Here is a 16,812-nt window from a genome sequence, read left to right as displayed (position 1 = left end):
CCAAGAGGAGAGCGGGTGGGCTGAGCAGCTGCAGCTGTCGTGGCTGGAAGGCGAACAGTTGAGATGTTGAGTGTTGAAGATGATGCAGCTGCGCGCAAACACCAACACAACAGAGGGAGGTGTGGCAGAGAGGTGAAGAGAGTGGGAAAAAAAGGGCGAAGAAGAGGAAGGTGGTGCCACTAGTGACCGGACATTGAGGAAGAAGAGGTTGAGGTTGTGGTGTGGGAATTAACTCCGCCACAATATTCTGCGGACCCTCGCGGTGCAGAACAAATTAAAAATAGGAAAAATAGAAAGATGAAAATAGAACAAATAAATAAAAAGCAAGGAAAAATAGAAAGATGAAAATAGAACTAATAAATAAAAAGCAAAAGTAATAAGATGTGGCCTCGGTCAATTCAACGAGGGTGGCACCCTCCCCAGGTTTCACTCTTAAAAATATTTACAGAACATAAATCGTAACATTTATAAATCAAGGCCAGGCGCGTACCACTGTGAATCTTTTGGGCTGAAGGGACCAGTCTAATCTTTCAGTCACTCCGCGCGAGGTCACCTCCCTTTCGTTCGTTCTCGATCTGTGGAGCGGTGAGCGAAGACGACACAAGGCGTGACTGTGCTCGAGTTCTGCAATGAACACAACTTTGCGCCCGTAATTCGTCGCACCCCAATCCCGGACGCACGCGGCCACCATCGCCGATTGGTTGGGATTGCAAGAAATTCAACAGAAAATTGGAGGACAAGGAGGAGAAACTCGCGTGAGAATTCATGGCACGTGCCCACAAAAAACCATGTGCGGCCGCTAACTGGGCGAAGCGTACACGACCAGCCGACGACAAGCGGCGGTGATGTTGCCGAGGGCTCGATGAGGGCTTCATCTTCTCAGCCTGGCGGAGTCCAGCCTTGTAAGGTGAGCTTGAGACCAGAAGAACGAAGAGTGGAAGAAAGATGAAGTACCTGCTGGCGTATGATGGCTCGTCCAACTCCAAACAGGCGCTGGACTTGACGATAAAGCTGCTGAAGCCGACGGACGACCAGCTGGTGGTGCTTACCGTGACAGAGCGCATTCCTCAAGCGGACTGGCCCTTCTTCGGCGATGGTGCGCTCCCGTTTCTTCGCTCCACACAATCACTCGGTGCAGGCCCTGCTCTGACTGACCGCAGTGTGGCCTAAAGAAGAGGAGGCAAAGCAGCTCACCCAGAAGAGGAAGGACGCCAACGACGCCATACTCGAGGAAGTGCGTGCGCCGCTCAACGAACACAACGTACGTTGCATCGTCTTGACGCTCTTGCCCATGTCTGACCATATGGCTGCACCCCCAACAACAGATAAGCTACACGCTGATGAACAAGGTGAGCCTCGACGTGAGAAGCGAGATCATGGACAAGGTGGAGGAGATACAACCCGACATCCTGGTTCTGGGCGCTCGCGGCCTGGGTACCGTGCGCGGGTACCTGCACCACCCACCACCACCCACCACCACCACGGACAATGCTAGCGTTGGAAAAGCCTCTGAGCTTACCTGATGTCTGGCGCCAGGCTTCTCATGGGCAGCGTGTCCCAGTACTGTGCGCGCAACTCCAAAGTGCCAGGTGCGTGAGCCCTGAGCTGTGTCACGCGTCGCTCTTGGTCGTGGTCGCACTGTGACTCACCTTGGCCTTCTTCACCTCCTTCAGTGCTGGTCGTTCCGCCGCACAAAGACGAAGTCTAGAGACAGACAGACAGACAGACAGACAGACAGACAGACAGACAAACGCGGCGGATGACGGGGAGGGGAGAGGTGTAGAGAGGAGGGAAACTGGGAGAGATGCAAGAAGAGCAGCTGCATAGCGGAACGATAACAATTCACAACAAAAATACAAAAGCAAACCTCTCTTGCGCGGAGAGGGCGCCGCCTTACTCGAGAATGACCTGGCAGTCGTTGATGAAGACTTGCACCGCTTCCAGCAGTTCCTATATGGTATGCGCCCGACCATTGTACGTCGTTAGTCGTAGTGTTGCACGAGTACGTGCGCGCGTGTGTGTGACGACCAACGATCATTTGATGCGAAAAAAATGAGGGGGCAGAAGGAACCTCTTCGGTCAACTGCTCTGCGGATGAGTCCTCCATCATCTCTTCATCGTACATGAACCCCTCGACATCCAGCACCAGCGAGTTGCCGCTCTCCGACCTCCTGAACACATGACAGGTGTGAGCTCGCTGCCCACAAGAAAAACATGTGACCACTCGAATCGCAAACGCACCCGCCGCTGAGCTTGAGCGCGTCGCCAGAGTGCGTGAGTGGAACGTTGGTCTTCGCGGGCGGCAACGTAGGCTGGCAGGCCACGTGTGGGACCTTCTACAATAGCACGCGCAACAAAAGTCAGCGCAGAGCGGGATGACGGCCGAGCGCAGGTTTGGGGGCGGGGGTGCCGTACGGGTGACCCGGATTCGTTGTTGAGAGCCGCGAGCTGCGCGATTGGGATCATGACGATTGCGCCGCTCTTGCGCTCGGGCTTGATCGCGTCCAGATCTTCCACCTGACACGGTGCACAAGGGCAACGACATGCAAACGCGCGTGAGTGCAGCGCCGGTCGATCCGGGTCCCAATCGAAGCGAGTGGCGGTGAGTAGGATGTGTGGTGGGTGATAGGTGGAACCGCAGTACCTCTGCAAAGAGATAGGGATGCTGCGTGATGAAGGTCTTCATCATCGACAGCAGGTACGGAGCGTCGGTCATGCTGTGCCGCGAAACAAGAACGCACGTAGGAGAAGTGCGACGGTTTGTTTGCAGTCAAACACCAAGAAGCACTATGCGAGAAGGAGCGGGAGCGGGAGTACTACCTTTCGAGCAGGTTGAGGTCGTTGGATCGGAAGATATTCGGCGCCAGGCAAATCGCCAAGTTCTTGGGCGTCATCTGCGTCGCACAGAGCAAAAAGACGGATGCAGGTTGAGCCAAGCCAAGCGAGGAAAAGCCAGGATATAGTGCAGGTGCGCACCTGGTTCACTTTGCTCATGTTGGCGATTCGTCGGAGGAGCCCCGCGAGCTCTGCCAGCATTGCTCTGGTAACAACACAATGATAATAATAATTGAGAATAATGGCGCCGCCCAGTCGTCGAGCGTGTGCTGATCGCTCATATCATCGGAGATTGGCTCAACGACGTCGGCGTACCGGTGCGCTGGCGGCATTTTGAAGATGAGCTCGCGCAGATCCCGCTGTGGACGAGAGACGAGAGAAAGCCGACGTCGTGAGAAAGAGTCATTTCGACCAGCTGGGGCGATAGGAAGAATGGTATATACCAGGCGTGCCGTGGCATCGTGGCATCGTTCTTTCTGTAGGTCGAGGAAGAGCTTGTAGAAGTCGTTCGGCACCAATGGCTCCGGCAGCTCTTTCATGAACCTAGATGGCGCCCGACGTGATTGGCAAGGTCAGGTCAGAAAGTAGCAAGTAGGCATCAAGTGGGCGGCAGCGAGCGGTACAATTTGAGGAGGGACGCGACTGCATGAGGGCCGGACGAGGTGAAGTCGGGCAAGGCAACGTTCCACAGGTCCTTGCCTGTGATAAAAAGCCGGTGAGCGACCACCAAGAAGCTTGGCACAGGGAACCGTTGAAGGAAGAAAGTGGATTGTTGGTGCGTACTTGTGTCGAACGCCTTCTTGAGGTTGCGCACGGATTCAGCGCCGCCGGAGAGACGGAAGATGCCCTGCACCTCCAGGACTGGAGTCGGAGGAGCACTCGAGTGGGTAAGCAAGAGCGCTGATGGCATTCACTCTGAGGTGCTGGTTCCTTCATACCGCTGTCCAGATACGTAAGGATTCGATGAACAACGATTGGGATCCCGAGATTCGTTTCCTCTCTGCGCACCAGCTGGAGGGAGAGCGGAGACCGTGCGGTTGGGTCAGCATCTATGCAATACGCGTGACACGCCTTAGTGTGCACGTTGGAGGGTTGGTACCTCTTCCAATAGAATGCCGAATACCCGTCCGCGTTGTCTATCCCAATAATAGCGAATAATGAACACATTTGAGCAAAAACAGTGAGAACGATGATGAGCCAAGAAGCGAAAAGGGGCGGGGGTTACTTGTCTTGGCCAAGGTATCGTTTGTACAGACCTCTCCCTTTGCCACCTGTCACCGCCGCACGTTATGCCAGAGAAGATGAAAGTAGAGTTGGCGGCAAGGAAAGGCTCATCATGGCCGTGGTGATCACCGCACGCTGTAATACCTTTGGTTGCGGCAGGCTTGCTCGAGGGTGGCGCTTGGACAGGCCGAACGATGGCGGACTGAGACTTGGGCGGCGGACAAGTACTTGCGGTGTGGTCCTTTCCCTCCTCTTTCCCGGCTCCAGCTCCGGCACCGACGGGCGCTTTCGCTTGCGTGGCTTTCTGTAGCCGCTGGATCCACCCTTCCACATCCTGTATCGACAGCAAGGCAAGGGGTTTAGTTGCCAGAACTCTGCGACACGCTACGCCACGCACATGACACGACACGACACGACACGCACGACACAACACACGCGACACACGCACGACACAACACGACAATGACCTTGTCCTGCTCGCCCTTGAGCATGTAGATGCGTCCCTTGGCTGTTTTGACGAGAAAGAGGACGTTGCCGGCGTTTGCTGTGTGGTGGGTGTGAGCAAGCAGTAAACGGTCAAGAGAATCGAGGCACACGCGTACGTAGGCTCAGCTCTGGCGCGCTAGCGTCGTCAGGTCGAGAGACCTCTGCGCCTTCCAGGTTGATGATCCCCTTGGCCGCGCTCTGGAGGCGTAGCCGTAGAGCCAACCACACGAGGCAAGTAATAGAACTTCAATATATTGATATCTTGGCCCTTGTGGAAGCACTAACGAGGGCGACGTACGTCTTTAAGGTGGGGCTGGGTGAAGTAGAAGAGTTGGGCACCACGCTGTACCATCCACCGCCGTTTCCAATTCTTGTGAATCCTGCCCTTCTTGTAAAGCCATCCCTCGTTTCTTTCTCCGGCACTTGGCGAGCCGGATGGTTGAGCCACGACCGAAGCCGTCGCACCTCCTCCTGACCCACCCCCAGCTGCTCTCCCCTCCATCTTGCTCTATTAAATTCTATTTCAAGACGATTTTCAATAGCATTTCTTTTATTTTCTTGTTCTGCATTCCTCACATTGCAGCACCTCGAACCAATCTGGAAAACATCCGGGTGCCCGAAGGCGCGAACCGACCAAGACAGCCCGGCTGAGATGGCCGCAATCGAGGCCAGTGATGCGCAAAGCGAGAAGTAACAGAACACGCAGCAGAAGTCGTAGCAAGAGCCCTCCACCAGGGAGGAAGGGGACCAGCAGATCGCCTCCGAGGGTGCGGTGTGGCAAAGGCAAGCCTGCAGGGATGGCACGATTGCCGCCCAACAAAATCGTTTGCGTCAACTTTGCCAATGGGACGGCGTGCCCTTGGGGTACGAAATGCCGCTACCGACACGATTGGGGCGGCCAGCTCCCGCAGCAATGGCCCTACCACCCTCAATCTCTACGCGGTGCAGGACCTCCGCATCCTCAAACAGCAACACCATCCTTTACCCACACATCGCCATCCTCGGCGCCCAGACCCCACCGCGGTGGAGCTCGATCGCAATCTCCTCCATCGCGAAATCGGCAGATTCCATCTCCCCAGAGGGTGATCTTGCGGCATCCGTCTCCTCCTTCTTCTCGACCCCCTGCACCAGGGCTCGTTGCACCTCCGCCGGCACCGGGTCGTACCGCACTTCTTCCCAAGCCACCGCCTTGTGCACCCACGCCGATGGTGCCATCAGCGACGCCCACTCCTCCTGGGGCTGCCCCTACGACCCCTGGGTTTAAACCGGTCATGCCCGCCCGCCCTGCCGCCTACCCGCCAGCGCGCGGCCCGGCTCCTGTCCCGGCGCCTTCCATCGCCAGATCGCAACCTTCGTCCGTGCCTCCGCCCGTGTCAGGTTCGGCCCCTCTCGCTGGTGCTCTGCCTTTCGGCGTCTCGAGCTCTACGCGCGCGCCAAAGGCGATCAGCTCCTCGCACGTAGCAAGCACCACGTTGGGAGTATCGATGTCGGCTTCTTCTTCGACCACCATGGGCAGCCTACCACCTCGCCAACCGTCGCCGCCTTCGTCGGCGCACCTCGGGCCGCTGCAACCAAAGCCACTGCTGCCGACGCCGACGCCGACGCCGCACCTCAGGTCGCCGCTACCAAAACCACCGCCGCCGCTACCGACCCCCTCTCAGCAACAGCCGCCATCGGGACCTCCACCGCCACCCTCGCCCACAACGCCTCCGCTTCCGCGTCACCTGGTGCCCCTTGGTGCGCCGGCGCCGATGATCAGCGTTGTCATCAAGCCAGACACCTACTTGGACCCGCGCCTGCGCGCAGCCGTAACCGACAGCGCAGCCTCCGCGGCGGTCACGGCAGGCGTCGCGGTGGCCCAGCCGACGGCTCCGTCGCATCCGCCTAGTACCAGTCAAGCGTCGGGCGCTGCCAGCGCTGCATCCGCCACCCCTGCCCCGACGCCGACGTCGTCAGCAACGGCCGCGACTCCTTGAGACCGTCGACGACCACGCGGGAAGGCGCGCTGACCAACGAGGACGGCCGCAACAGGCTGCAGCGCTCAACGGACGGCGACCGCACGCCCAGGAGCGGCAACGTAGAAAAGAGACCGCTATCATCTTCGCGCAGCCCGGTCAGTCCGCAGCTTGCCTCTCCGGGCCTTCGCGAGCGAGCCGCCCTCGAGCGCGAGCGGATCGACCGCGACGATCGCGCCGGGTGGGAAGCCTGGGAGCGTGAGAAGAAGCGAGCGGAGACCGAGCGCGTCCTCGAGCATAAGCGAAGAGACTGGGACCGGGCGGAGAGAGAGCGAGAGCGAGAGCTGGGCCGGTCGAGGGACCGGGAAAGGGAGCCTTTGGAGAGGAGGACGGAGCAGGAGCGAAGGCCCAGAGAGGAAGAGACGAGGCCGTCAACGACCGCCAAGACGTCCAAACAGTCGCCAGTGCCACCACCGCTCTCGTCACCTCGGCCAGCGTCTCTGCGTTCGTCGACGGGCAGCGCCTCGGCGACCGGGACGGCTACGGTCGCAGCGGGGATGGCCGCCGAGGAGGCCATGCGGAATCGGGAGCTCGAGGAGCTCCGCGAAAAGTTCAGGCAGCAGCAGCTGCTCATCGAAAAGCTGATGCGCGCCCAGACGATGGAAACGACGACGACAACCGAGGGTGCCGACAAACAAGTCGCGGCGTCGAGGGTACCGGCCCCGGACCCGGCTCCGACTCCACAACAAACCACAACGCCGACTACGACGCGGGCCGAGCCTGCGACGCCAACAACGGCCACGCAGGCCTTGCCCGAAGTCAAGACCCAAGCGGCGGAGAAGAAAAAGGGCGTCTACGTGTTTGGCGTGTGGGTGCCCTACGAAGCCGACAGCCAAGAGGAGGAAGGCGAGGAAACGGAGGAAAAGACAAAGGAAGAAGAGAAAATGAAAGAAGAAAAGAGAGAGGACGAAAAGGAGGGCGGGGAGCAGGACATGGACGTCGATGACGCCCAGGACCAGGCCGAACACGATGCCGCGCTTCTGCAGCAGCGGGAGGCCGAGTGGCGGCGGCTGGAGGAACAGCGGAAGAGGGAGGAGGCCGAGAAGGAGCGAGCGGCCGCCAGGGAGAGGGAGAGGGAAAGAGCAAGGCTCGAGAAGGAGAAGGCGGTGAGACTGGAGAGGGAGAGGCAGCAGCGCGCGCGGGCGGAGCGCGAGCGGGCGGAGCACGAGCGAATGGAACTCGAGAGGCGCGAGAAGGACCGCCTGGAGCGGGAGATCGCCGCACGCGAGCGCGAGAGGGACGAACGCGAGAGGAGGCGCGAGCGAGAGCGCGAGCACGAACGCGAGAGGGAGCGGGTGACCAGGGAAAAGGCCGAGAAAGAGCGAGTGGCCATCAGGGTGAGGGAAAGAGAGCAGCTGCTCGAGAAGGAGAAGGCGGCGAGGCTGGAACGAGAGCGCGAGAGGGAGCGCGAACGCGAGAAGGCCAGGGAGAGACAGCGAGCGCGAGAACAGGCAGAGAGGGAGGAGAAGGAGAAAGCGGCCAAGCAACGAGCAGCGGCGAAAGAACGAGCGGCGGCGAAAGAAAGAGCGGAGAAGGAGAGGGCCGAGAAACTGAAAGCGGAGAAGGAACGAGCGGCGGCGAAAGAACGAGCGGAGAAGGAAAGAGCGGAGAAGGAGAGAGCAGAGAAACTGAAAGCGGAGAAGGAGAAGGCGGAGAGAGGAGGCGGCGGCGGCGGCGGAGGAGGAGGAGGAAGTGGTAAGCTGCTGCTCGGCAGACGACCGAGGCCAAGCCCGTTGGTCGGGTTGCACCTCATAATGGAGCCGACCAGCAAGGGCCAAGCGCTGCCCACGACCGCGGTGCGCTTGGTGGACTTCTACGAAGACCCGTTGCTGCATGGCTCGCCGCGGAGCACGCGGACCGCCGACACGCAACCGGCCCCGCTGCTGCCCAGACCACCACCCGAAGCCGCGTCCGCCACGCCCGCAGCGCCCGCAGCGCCTGCCATCGAAATCAAAGCTTCGAAGGTGGCGCAGGAAGCGACGGAGAAGAAGAGACCGGACAAGATGGAGGAAGCGGCGAAGAAGCAGCAGCTGGCGGAAGCGAGGCGTGAGGAGGAGCGAGCGAAGGAGGAGCGATTGAAGGCGGAGAAGGAAGTCGAGAATCACGTGGACACGAGTGGCTTCACTCTCATCGACGACAGCGAGGAGGAAGAGGACGAAGACGAAGATGAAGAAGAGGACAACTACAACGAAGACGTGCTGGGCGCCAGCACGGGCACGGGCACCGGCATGACGACAACGACGAGTGGCGGCGGCGGCGTCGATCAATGGAAGCCGGTCACGGTGACGTCGATGCGATCGTCGGCACTTTCGGCGATGGCAAGGAGCAAGTCAAAGGCTATCCTGGATGACGACGAAGAGGACAACGACGTGGAAGACGACATGCTTGTGGCCGCGGTCAAGACCGTCACCGACGAACCGCCCGTCTCTGTGACGTCGGGAACAACAATGGCGACAACAACGGAGAAGAAGAAATCCAAGTCCTCGGCCGTGTGGGGCTCCGACTTTGAGGCTCGTCCGCAGTTCACCGACGAGGAGATCATCAACTACATCATCGACAGCAACGCGAGGAAACAACGTATGCGCACGCACGCACGCACGCACGCGCAATTCTCACCTTGACTCTCTTTTTTTTTGTCCGGTGCAGCGGTGGCGCGTACGTGGTTGGCAGCCAACTTTCACGTGGGCCAGCAGCGACTCAAGCGAATCTACGAGGAGATCGAACGGCGCAAGTTGCGGAAGAGCGCGGGTCTGTCCTCCTCGTCCTCTTCCGCGGTGGCCGTCTTGCACGCCACGCCGTCGCCCTCTGCATCGACGCCAGAGTTGGACATTTCCAACCGCCCCCGGTGGAGCAGTTCAGGCTCGAGCTCCGAACCGGCCACGAGGAAGCGAAGGGTCAAGGAGGAGGAGCACAGAGGGAAGACCGAGATGGCGACGGCGATGGCGACGGCGACGGTCAGGCCGGCGCCGCTCAAGCGGTCGCGTGACCAACAGCATGACCGATGGTCAGACAACGTGTCGTCGGTGAAGCGAGCGGCGACACGGCCCGCAGCCGAACAGGCAGAGGCCAACCGCTTTCCGACGCCGTCGGAGCGCTCACCGTCACCGACATTGGTGTCGACAACACCCGCAGTCGCCGATGGATCGGCCGCGCGGCTGCTCGAGAGCCGGTTCGCCGAGTCGCTCGCATCGCCCACGCCGCTTCAGCCGGAGGCCAACGGCTACTCCCTGCCCCCGCCTTTCCCGCCATCCTTCTCGGCCATCGCGCCCACGGCCTTGTCATCATCGACGACTGCGTCCGCCGCCATTGCCGCTGTGCCCTCGCCCTCCGCTGGGCCCGTGACGGTGCCGGACCAGTACCGACGGGGCGATCTCGTCGCAGCCGTGGACAACACAGACGAGGTCTTGGATAGCGACAGCGACCCGAGCGGCATCGACGACAGCGACGACGAAGACAACGACGACAACGACGACAATGACGGCGACGCTCTCCCGCCGGCCAAGAGGGCCAGGAGGGAACCGACCACGTCCGACACCGACCCTGCCAATCCCACCGAGACCGGCGGAGGCCGGCGGCGGCGGTCGCCGGGCTATGTGGTGTGTCGGCTGGCCGAGAGCGTGGAGAGCCTGCTGCCCGACGACTACCGCGCGCTGGTCAAGGTCAGCTCGCACGTGCGCGACGGCGTGTGGCGCTTTGGCGGCAGCAAGAATGGGCTCGTGCTCAAGTCCAGCCTGCTCTGCCGCCTCCACCCGGTGCCCGCGAAAACAACAACGGCGGCGACGAAGGCGATGGTGGACACGATCGCCCCGGGCCGGGAGGAGGGGGCCGAGGTGGTGCGGCTGAGCGCCAGCACGCGCTGTGGCGTGTACAAATTAAAAAACTCATCTCTTCTTTCTTTGGGACGGCCGCAATGAATAATGAGAGGGGGGGGGGCATGAATCGGTTGACCACCATTGAGCACTTGGTTGGATATGTTTGGGGAGAAGCTCGGTGCTGACGCCTTGAGAGCTTCGCATTGGCATGCTTGCGCTGCTTGGAGCATGCGCTGCCACCAACAACGTGTAACGTGCTAACTTCTCCAACACGCGCCCGCCCGAGATACTGGACAGCTGGGAGAGTGGTGATCAGTACAGGCCGGCGTCGAGTACCCAGTTATTCACTGATGACACAAACTTGTCTCCAAGTGGTTGCTGGATCAGAACATTGCCCGCTTCTCCTTTCGATCCATCTCTTTGAGGCGCCATTCCTCGCTCTTCAGAGTGTATTCCAACAACTCGCGTACTGAGAGTGGTAAGAGCCATCTTGAGCTCACATGTTCAGCATTTTCACTCAAGACTGGAGGCATGCATTGCCGGGCCGAGGCAGCGGTTGCGTTCTGCGCTTGGGGATTTCCGCATTGACTTCATAGGCAGAAGAATGCAATGGTTAATAGAGTAATATGGGAACAGAAGAAGCAGATAAGAAAGAAGCACCTGCAGCAGAGATGCATTCACACGGATTGGCAGGCCAGCCCCTGGTGCGGGGGGGGGGACATCATGTGGTGCTCGGGCGCCGCGGCAGAAGAGGAAGGAGGGCGTCGAGTAGGGCCATGCCGCGAGGGGTGGGTCGTAGTCCTGCCTGCGGCTCGTAGACGAGAAAGCCCTCGGCCTGGAGCTCCGCCACCTTGTCCATGTCCAACGCCTGGGCGGGCGCGTGGCTGGCGTGAGTGCGCAGAACAGGGAAACAAATTTTTCCCCTCCAGTTTGGGGCGGCTGCGTACCTCCTCAATGGACTGACCCGCGTGCATGCGGAAACGGAGAGGGCTGATGCCCTCACGCACCCTAAGTCCGTTGAGCAGCGCTTCCTATGCAACGACACACACGACACGACACACGACACACGACACACGACACACGACGTCAAACCGACGTTGCAGGTGCGGTGGCGGGCTACAGCGAGGCGAGGACGGACCTCCATTCGTTCGGTCGGGTTGATGAGTTTCATCTCTTGCACGCCGTGGCCATTATTCTCCACGGCGTCCATCCACTTGCTGGGCAGCTTGATCTGGTACACCCCCTCACCGTGAGCCAACTCGTAGACACCCCGTGTGTCGTGTGTCGTGTGTCGTGTGTCGTGTGTCGTGTGTCGTGTGCGCGATGTGTGTCGTGTGGCCTGATACCTGCGCAAAGGCATGGCGCTGGTGGCCATCCCGATGGGTGGTCAAGCGTCCGTGTGCGCCCGGTCCAATGCCTATCCAGTCCTCACTTCGCCAATAGATCAAATTGTGCCTGCATGTGGTCCAGACATGGCTGGCGTTAACCACCTTTCTGTCGTGTGTGTCGTGTGTGTCGTGTGTGTCGTGTGTGTCGTGTGTGTCGTGTGTGTCGTGTGTGTGTACCGACTCTCGTGCCCCGGCTGTGCGTAGTTGGAAATCTCGTATTGGTGGTAGCCCGCCTGAGCGGCCGTGCTCACGGTGGCCTCGTACAGGTCCGCCACCCGCTCGTCGTCCGGATATGGCACTGTTTCCAGCGCAGCACACAAAATGTCAGCCATCAGCCAGCTCGCGCCCAGCGCAGCACACGGGCGAGCAGTCGTCGTACGGGCGTCGTTGGGCGACGCCGGCTGGAAGGCGCGGCGGAAGAAGGCCGTGCCGGGCTCGAGCGTCAGCGTGTACAGCGAAATGTGTCCGCTGGCCAGCGCCAGAGCTGCCTACGCGCAAATAAATATTTATAAGAAAATGAATAAATAAGACAATAAATGGTATCTATTTTATTTAGTAAATAAAATGAATAAATGAATAAATAACCAATAATGTCACGCACCTGCAGCTCCTTACGCCACTCCTCGACGGTCTGGTTGCGGTGTCGCGCATAGATGAGATCGAACGACACGCGAGGGAATATTTCTTTCCCTAGCTCGATTGCTCGTAGCGCTTCCTGCAGGGGAGTGCGTGCTCAGCGTGCCTCCTTGACTGGCCACAGCGCACGACACGCGCGCACGACGCGACACGCAACACGACACGCTGGAGTTGTTCAAGTACCTCGGGCGAGTGAGCGCGGCCCAGGAACTTGAGATCGTCCGCGTTGAGGGACTGCACGCCAATGCTCAGGCGGTTGACACCGGCCCTGCGAAAGTCCCGCAGCTTCCCCACTTCGACCGACTGTGTGCCGCTCATCAGAGTCCTCCTTCCCACCACGCACAACGGCACACAACATGGTACACGACACGACACGACACGACACGACACGACACGACACGACACGACACGACACGGCATAGGTGGAACGTACGGTTGGGTTGGCCTCCATTGTGATCTCGGCATCGGGCTCGAAGCCCCATTGGGCATCAATGAACGCCAGCACCTCTTCCATCACCTCCGGCTGTGTGCGTGTGCGTGTGCGTGTGCGTGTGCGTGTGCGTGTGCGTGTGCGTGTGCGTGTGCGTGTGCGTGTGCGACACGTGTGTCAACGAACGTTACGGCAAGGAGCCACCATGCGATATGATTTGACGAATGTGGTTCGTACCTTGGCCAACGACGGCGTGCCTCCACCAAAGAAGACGCTGCGGACCCTCCTTCGACGTGCTGGAGGTCGCAACTTGGTCGTTGTCGTCGTGGTCGTGGTCGTGGTCGTGGTCGGTTCGGGTGTTTGGGTGCTGGTGGTGGCGAAGACGGCGGGGTCGCCATCGCTGTCGAGGAACCGGCGAAAGGCGGCCAGCTCGGTCTTGTAGCTCTGAGTCATGCGTCGGTGGTCGATGCCGCTCCCGCCCTTCTCGGCCAGATAGCGGTTGAAGTCGCAGTAGGGACAGATCCGCGAGCAGTAGGGCCAGTGCACATAGACGCCCAGCCCCGGCTCTTTTTCTTCTTCTTGCTCACGACCCGTTGTTGCATCGTTGATGATGCTGCCACTGCCCATCTCCCTCCTCATCGCTGGCCCGTAAAATCGCTGTGATGAAATCGCGAAAAATTCTGCTTGATGATTGCCCAGCAGCCCGGCTAGGGGCGAAGCGCTGCTTCCCTTGAGCCGCCGGATGGCTCCTCTTGTTGGTAAAGAGAGATGAGACGTTGCTGTACGCTTCATCTTTGCATTGTTTGTTTTAGTTGTGATTTTATTTCTTCTCATATTATTTAATAATTGAAAAGCAACTAGGCTACCTGGCATGGAGGGCACAGCACAAGGGATGATGGTGATGTAGAAGAGGAACTGCTTCTGCAGTTGAACGAGCCAAAAGCGCTCAATCGGCAGTGCCTGCGTTGCATCGAGGATCATTTCGATACCATTCCAGATCTGCGGCAGCTGCCTGGTGTCGTGGCGCAGCAGGTGCTCGAGTACATGATGAAGCGCCGCAAGGGCGGATCGCGCACCCTCAATGACTCCAATGTTCGCAAGTTCCTCCTGCATGAGGTGCTTGGCCGCCCTCACCATCATCAATCAATTCATTTGTGTGCAAGCGATTAAACTTCGGCATCGATCGTCGTAGGGCCTACAATACATCAATCTCAACACGTTCTGGCTGATGCCAGAGCCGTTTCATGGCCTCCACTGCCCGCACCTGCTCTACCTCAACCTCAACGGGTGCGCCAGTGCCTCATCACGATCTCTCAGCTGCTCTTCTGTTTGCTGTGGCCTGACTTGCATCATCGATGCAGGTCTCTGCATGTGGGCGACGAGGGCGTGACCGGCATCGCTCGTGCCAGTCCCATGCTGCAACATTTGAACGTGAAGGTATCGACGGTTAGTGCAAATGTGACATTGTGGCGGCGAGGTCTGATGTTTACTGTGTGTCGTGTCGTGTGTGTGTGTGTGTGTGGTGTGTGTGTGTGTGTGTGTTGCAGGGCAACAGAATCTCTGATGCGGCACTGTTCGAGTTGGCGGAACACTGTCCGCGTCTCGAGGTGCTCTACGTGCAGTGCAGCGCCGCCAAGCGCGCTCGAGGCAGGAAAGGCCATCGGGCCCAGTCCGCCGAGCCCGGTTCACAGCCCCTTGCCGACCAGATCACCAACGAGGGCATCCGGGCCATCGCCGTCGGCTGCCCACAGCTCAGGTAAAGCAGAGATTTGATTGATGTTCGTCGCCCATGATGCGCGATTGATGAGACCTGTCGCGATCGCTCTTTCCAGGTCGCTGTCGATATCGCGCGCCCTCCACGTGACGGATGACGGGGTGCGCATCTTGGCTCGGCACGCGTCGCAGCTCGAATCGCTCTCCTTCATCAGCTGCTCCGTCACGCTACAGCTCTTCACCATCCTGTCCAGCTTGCCCCCCACCAAGCCCTCCCCCGGCCCCGCATCATCTTCATCTTCATCGTCTTCTTCTTCCTCCTCCTCCTTATCTACATCGCCATCATCGCCGTCGCCGTCTTATCCCTTTCCTCGATCGTTTGTGCCCTCCGTTTGCACGAAGCTTCGGCGCCTGAAGCTCAACTTCGACGGCGAGCCGCCTGTGCTCGATCGACCGTCGGCGTCGTTGTCGTTGTCTGCCACGGCATCGCCGTGCGTGTCGCCCTCGGCTAGACAGGCGTGCTATCTGCCCGCGCTGCAGGTGCTCAAGCTCATTCAGCATCTGGGTCTCAAGTGTCTTCCCTTCTTCCACCTGCCGCGACAGAGCGATGCCGATGTCGACAACAATAGCACCAACACCACCAACGGCGACGGCGACAACGAAGCCGAGGACGGCTACTTCCCATCGCCGTCGCCACCGCCGACCACTTCCCGCTCTTCGACTTCGCCGCCGCCGCCGACCACAAATTTGCTGAACCTGCCCCCACTCGTCGCGGAGTCGCCGGCAGCGACAGCGCGGAACCGGCGCTCTTCAATCCGCTGCCGTCGCTGGTGTCGCTCCGCCTGGCGTCGCTGCCGAAGCTGACCGACGCGAGCCTTCTCGCGGCGCTGCTCCCCTTCGTCGACCAGCTGGAGGCGCTCGAGCTGAGCCAGCTGACCAAGGTCACCGGACCCACGCTCGAGCGCCTGCTCGACGCACGCCGGCGAGTCGAGCGAACCCAACACTGCGCGACCGTGTGGGGGCAGACGCAGAGCGATGATGCTGATACTGACGTCAGTGCCGGTCATCGGCTGCGATCGCTGACGATCCACCACTGCCAAGCCGCGAAGTCGCTCAACGTCGAGTTGCCCACCTCGCTCGAGAGCCTCGAGATCAGCTGCATCTACTGGCGGGGCAATGCGCCGTGGTTCGCCGACCACCTTGCCGCCGGTTGCGCGTACCCACGGCTTCGGCGGATCGACTGCTCGATGACGTACGTCAACGACGCGCACCTCCGGGCCATCGCGCGGCAGTGCCCGCACGTGACGGACCTCGTGCTGGCCGACTGCCACGACGTCCGCGACGCCGGCCTGGTCGCCCTGTTTCCCTTCGCCACGTCATCGGCGACCGGTGAATCGTCCGCCGATATGGTGTCCCTCTACGACTATCTCTCGGCCACGCACCACTCTTTCCCGCTCCGCCCTGCACTTGCCGCAGCTCCACCACCATTGTCGTCATCGTCATCGCCTGAACTATCGGCGGAGGCTGAAGCACTGCCGGCGCCGCAGCTCCGCTTGCTGGGTCTGACGCTGTCCAAGTGCAGCCGCATCACGGCGCCCAAGATCTGCAGCCCCTACCTGACCAGGCTCGACCTCAACTGGAGCCGGGTGACGAGCTTGGCCAACGTGCGCCTGCCGCGGCTCAAGACGGTGGACGTCACCGGCTGCCAGCAGCTTGACGCCGAGAGCTTCTTCGTCTTCCTCGCCCACTCGCCTCGCCTGCGCTCGCTGTGGGCCATGGCCCCGTCGTCGCTCGACCACCGGCCAACGCTAGATCGACTCACCGGCGCTCAGTCGCCCTCGACCATCGACACATCCTCCTCGTCGTCTCATCGTCGTGGTCGTGATCGTGCCAAGTCACCTGCGCCGCCATCTTCGTCATCGTCCCCATCATCGCCCACTTCTTCAAGTCAGCGTCGCTCGCCCATCGCGTCGCTCCGCGTGCTCAATGTGTCGGGCATGACCGAGCTGGGTTCGCCCCACGTCGAGTCGGTGATCGCCCACTGTCGCGGCCTGCGCACGCTGCACATCGGCGGCTGCCGTCGCTTCACCAAGGCCCTCGTCGACGACCTCGAGCAGCGCCACCCGCACATCCTCTTCAAGGGCTGGGACCGCATCTCAGCCAAGGGCCGTGACGATCAGTCGACCGTGTAACGCATCTCTCTTTTTCAACATAAAATTTCGAATCGAGATTGCAAAACAATTTTCCCAGATGGCGCAAAGATGGATGAGATG

The 16,812-nt window shown here is 60.2% G+C and overlaps 4 protein-coding genes and 1 pseudogene across 4 annotated transcripts; 3 read left to right on the top strand and 2 right to left on the bottom strand.

Annotated features, from left to right (window-relative positions):
* Window positions 1-945: 945 nt before the first annotated feature.
* Window positions 946-1,708, top strand: ACA1_096590 (universal stress protein (UspA); the record flags this gene model as incomplete). Its single annotated transcript, XM_004334952.1, has 5 exons — window positions 946-1,096; window positions 1,161-1,261; window positions 1,326-1,447; window positions 1,537-1,589; window positions 1,674-1,708. The coding sequence occupies 5 exons, from the start codon at window positions 946-948 to the stop codon at window positions 1,706-1,708; spliced, it is 462 nt and encodes a 153-aa protein (XP_004335000.1).
* A 185-nt stretch (window positions 1,709-1,893) lies between these two features.
* Window positions 1,894-4,897, bottom strand: ACA1_096580 (RhoGAP domain containing protein; the record flags this gene model as incomplete). The annotated part of the gene is made up of 17 exons (XM_004334951.1): window positions 1,894-1,950; window positions 2,072-2,171; window positions 2,242-2,333; window positions 2,416-2,517; window positions 2,645-2,717; window positions 2,821-2,894; window positions 2,977-3,040; window positions 3,151-3,194; window positions 3,279-3,378; window positions 3,459-3,534; window positions 3,619-3,696; window positions 3,774-3,835; window positions 3,935-3,971; window positions 4,288-4,393; window positions 4,527-4,603; window positions 4,662-4,743; window positions 4,844-4,897. The coding sequence occupies 17 exons, from the start codon at window positions 4,895-4,897 to the stop codon at window positions 1,894-1,896; spliced, it is 1,278 nt and encodes a 425-aa protein (XP_004334999.1).
* A 1,399-nt stretch (window positions 4,898-6,296) lies between these two features.
* Window positions 6,297-10,474, top strand: ACA1_096570 (annotated as a pseudogene).
* Window positions 10,475-11,093: 619 nt separating this feature from the next.
* ACA1_096560 (coproporphyrinogen III oxidase) lies at window positions 11,094-13,453 on the bottom strand (the record flags this gene model as incomplete). Its single annotated transcript, XM_004334950.1, has 10 exons — window positions 11,094-11,240; window positions 11,320-11,403; window positions 11,511-11,615; window positions 11,719-11,827; window positions 11,938-12,058; window positions 12,140-12,248; window positions 12,362-12,475; window positions 12,580-12,699; window positions 12,830-12,919; window positions 13,064-13,453. The coding sequence occupies 10 exons, from the start codon at window positions 13,451-13,453 to the stop codon at window positions 11,094-11,096; spliced, it is 1,389 nt and encodes a 462-aa protein (XP_004334998.1).
* Window positions 13,454-13,873: 420 nt separating this feature from the next.
* Window positions 13,874-16,731, top strand: ACA1_096550 (leucine rich repeat domaincont; the record flags this gene model as incomplete). The annotated part of the gene is made up of 8 exons (XM_004334949.1): window positions 13,874-13,942; window positions 14,019-14,113; window positions 14,188-14,263; window positions 14,374-14,582; window positions 14,659-14,701; window positions 14,942-14,980; window positions 15,080-15,228; window positions 15,327-16,731. 8 exons carry the CDS (start codon window positions 13,874-13,876, stop codon window positions 16,729-16,731), a joined length of 2,085 nt encoding a protein of 694 aa, XP_004334997.1.
* Between the last annotated feature and the right edge of the window lie 81 nt (window positions 16,732-16,812).

This window comes from Acanthamoeba castellanii (assembly GCF_000313135.1).
Source record: "Acanthamoeba castellanii str. Neff unplaced genomic scaffold scf7180000084645, whole genome shotgun sequence".
Lineage (NCBI taxonomy): Eukaryota > Discosea > Longamoebia > Acanthamoebidae > Acanthamoeba > Acanthamoeba castellanii.
Note: the sequence above shows the minus strand (reverse complement) of the source record. Positions and strands in the feature narration are given on the sequence as shown.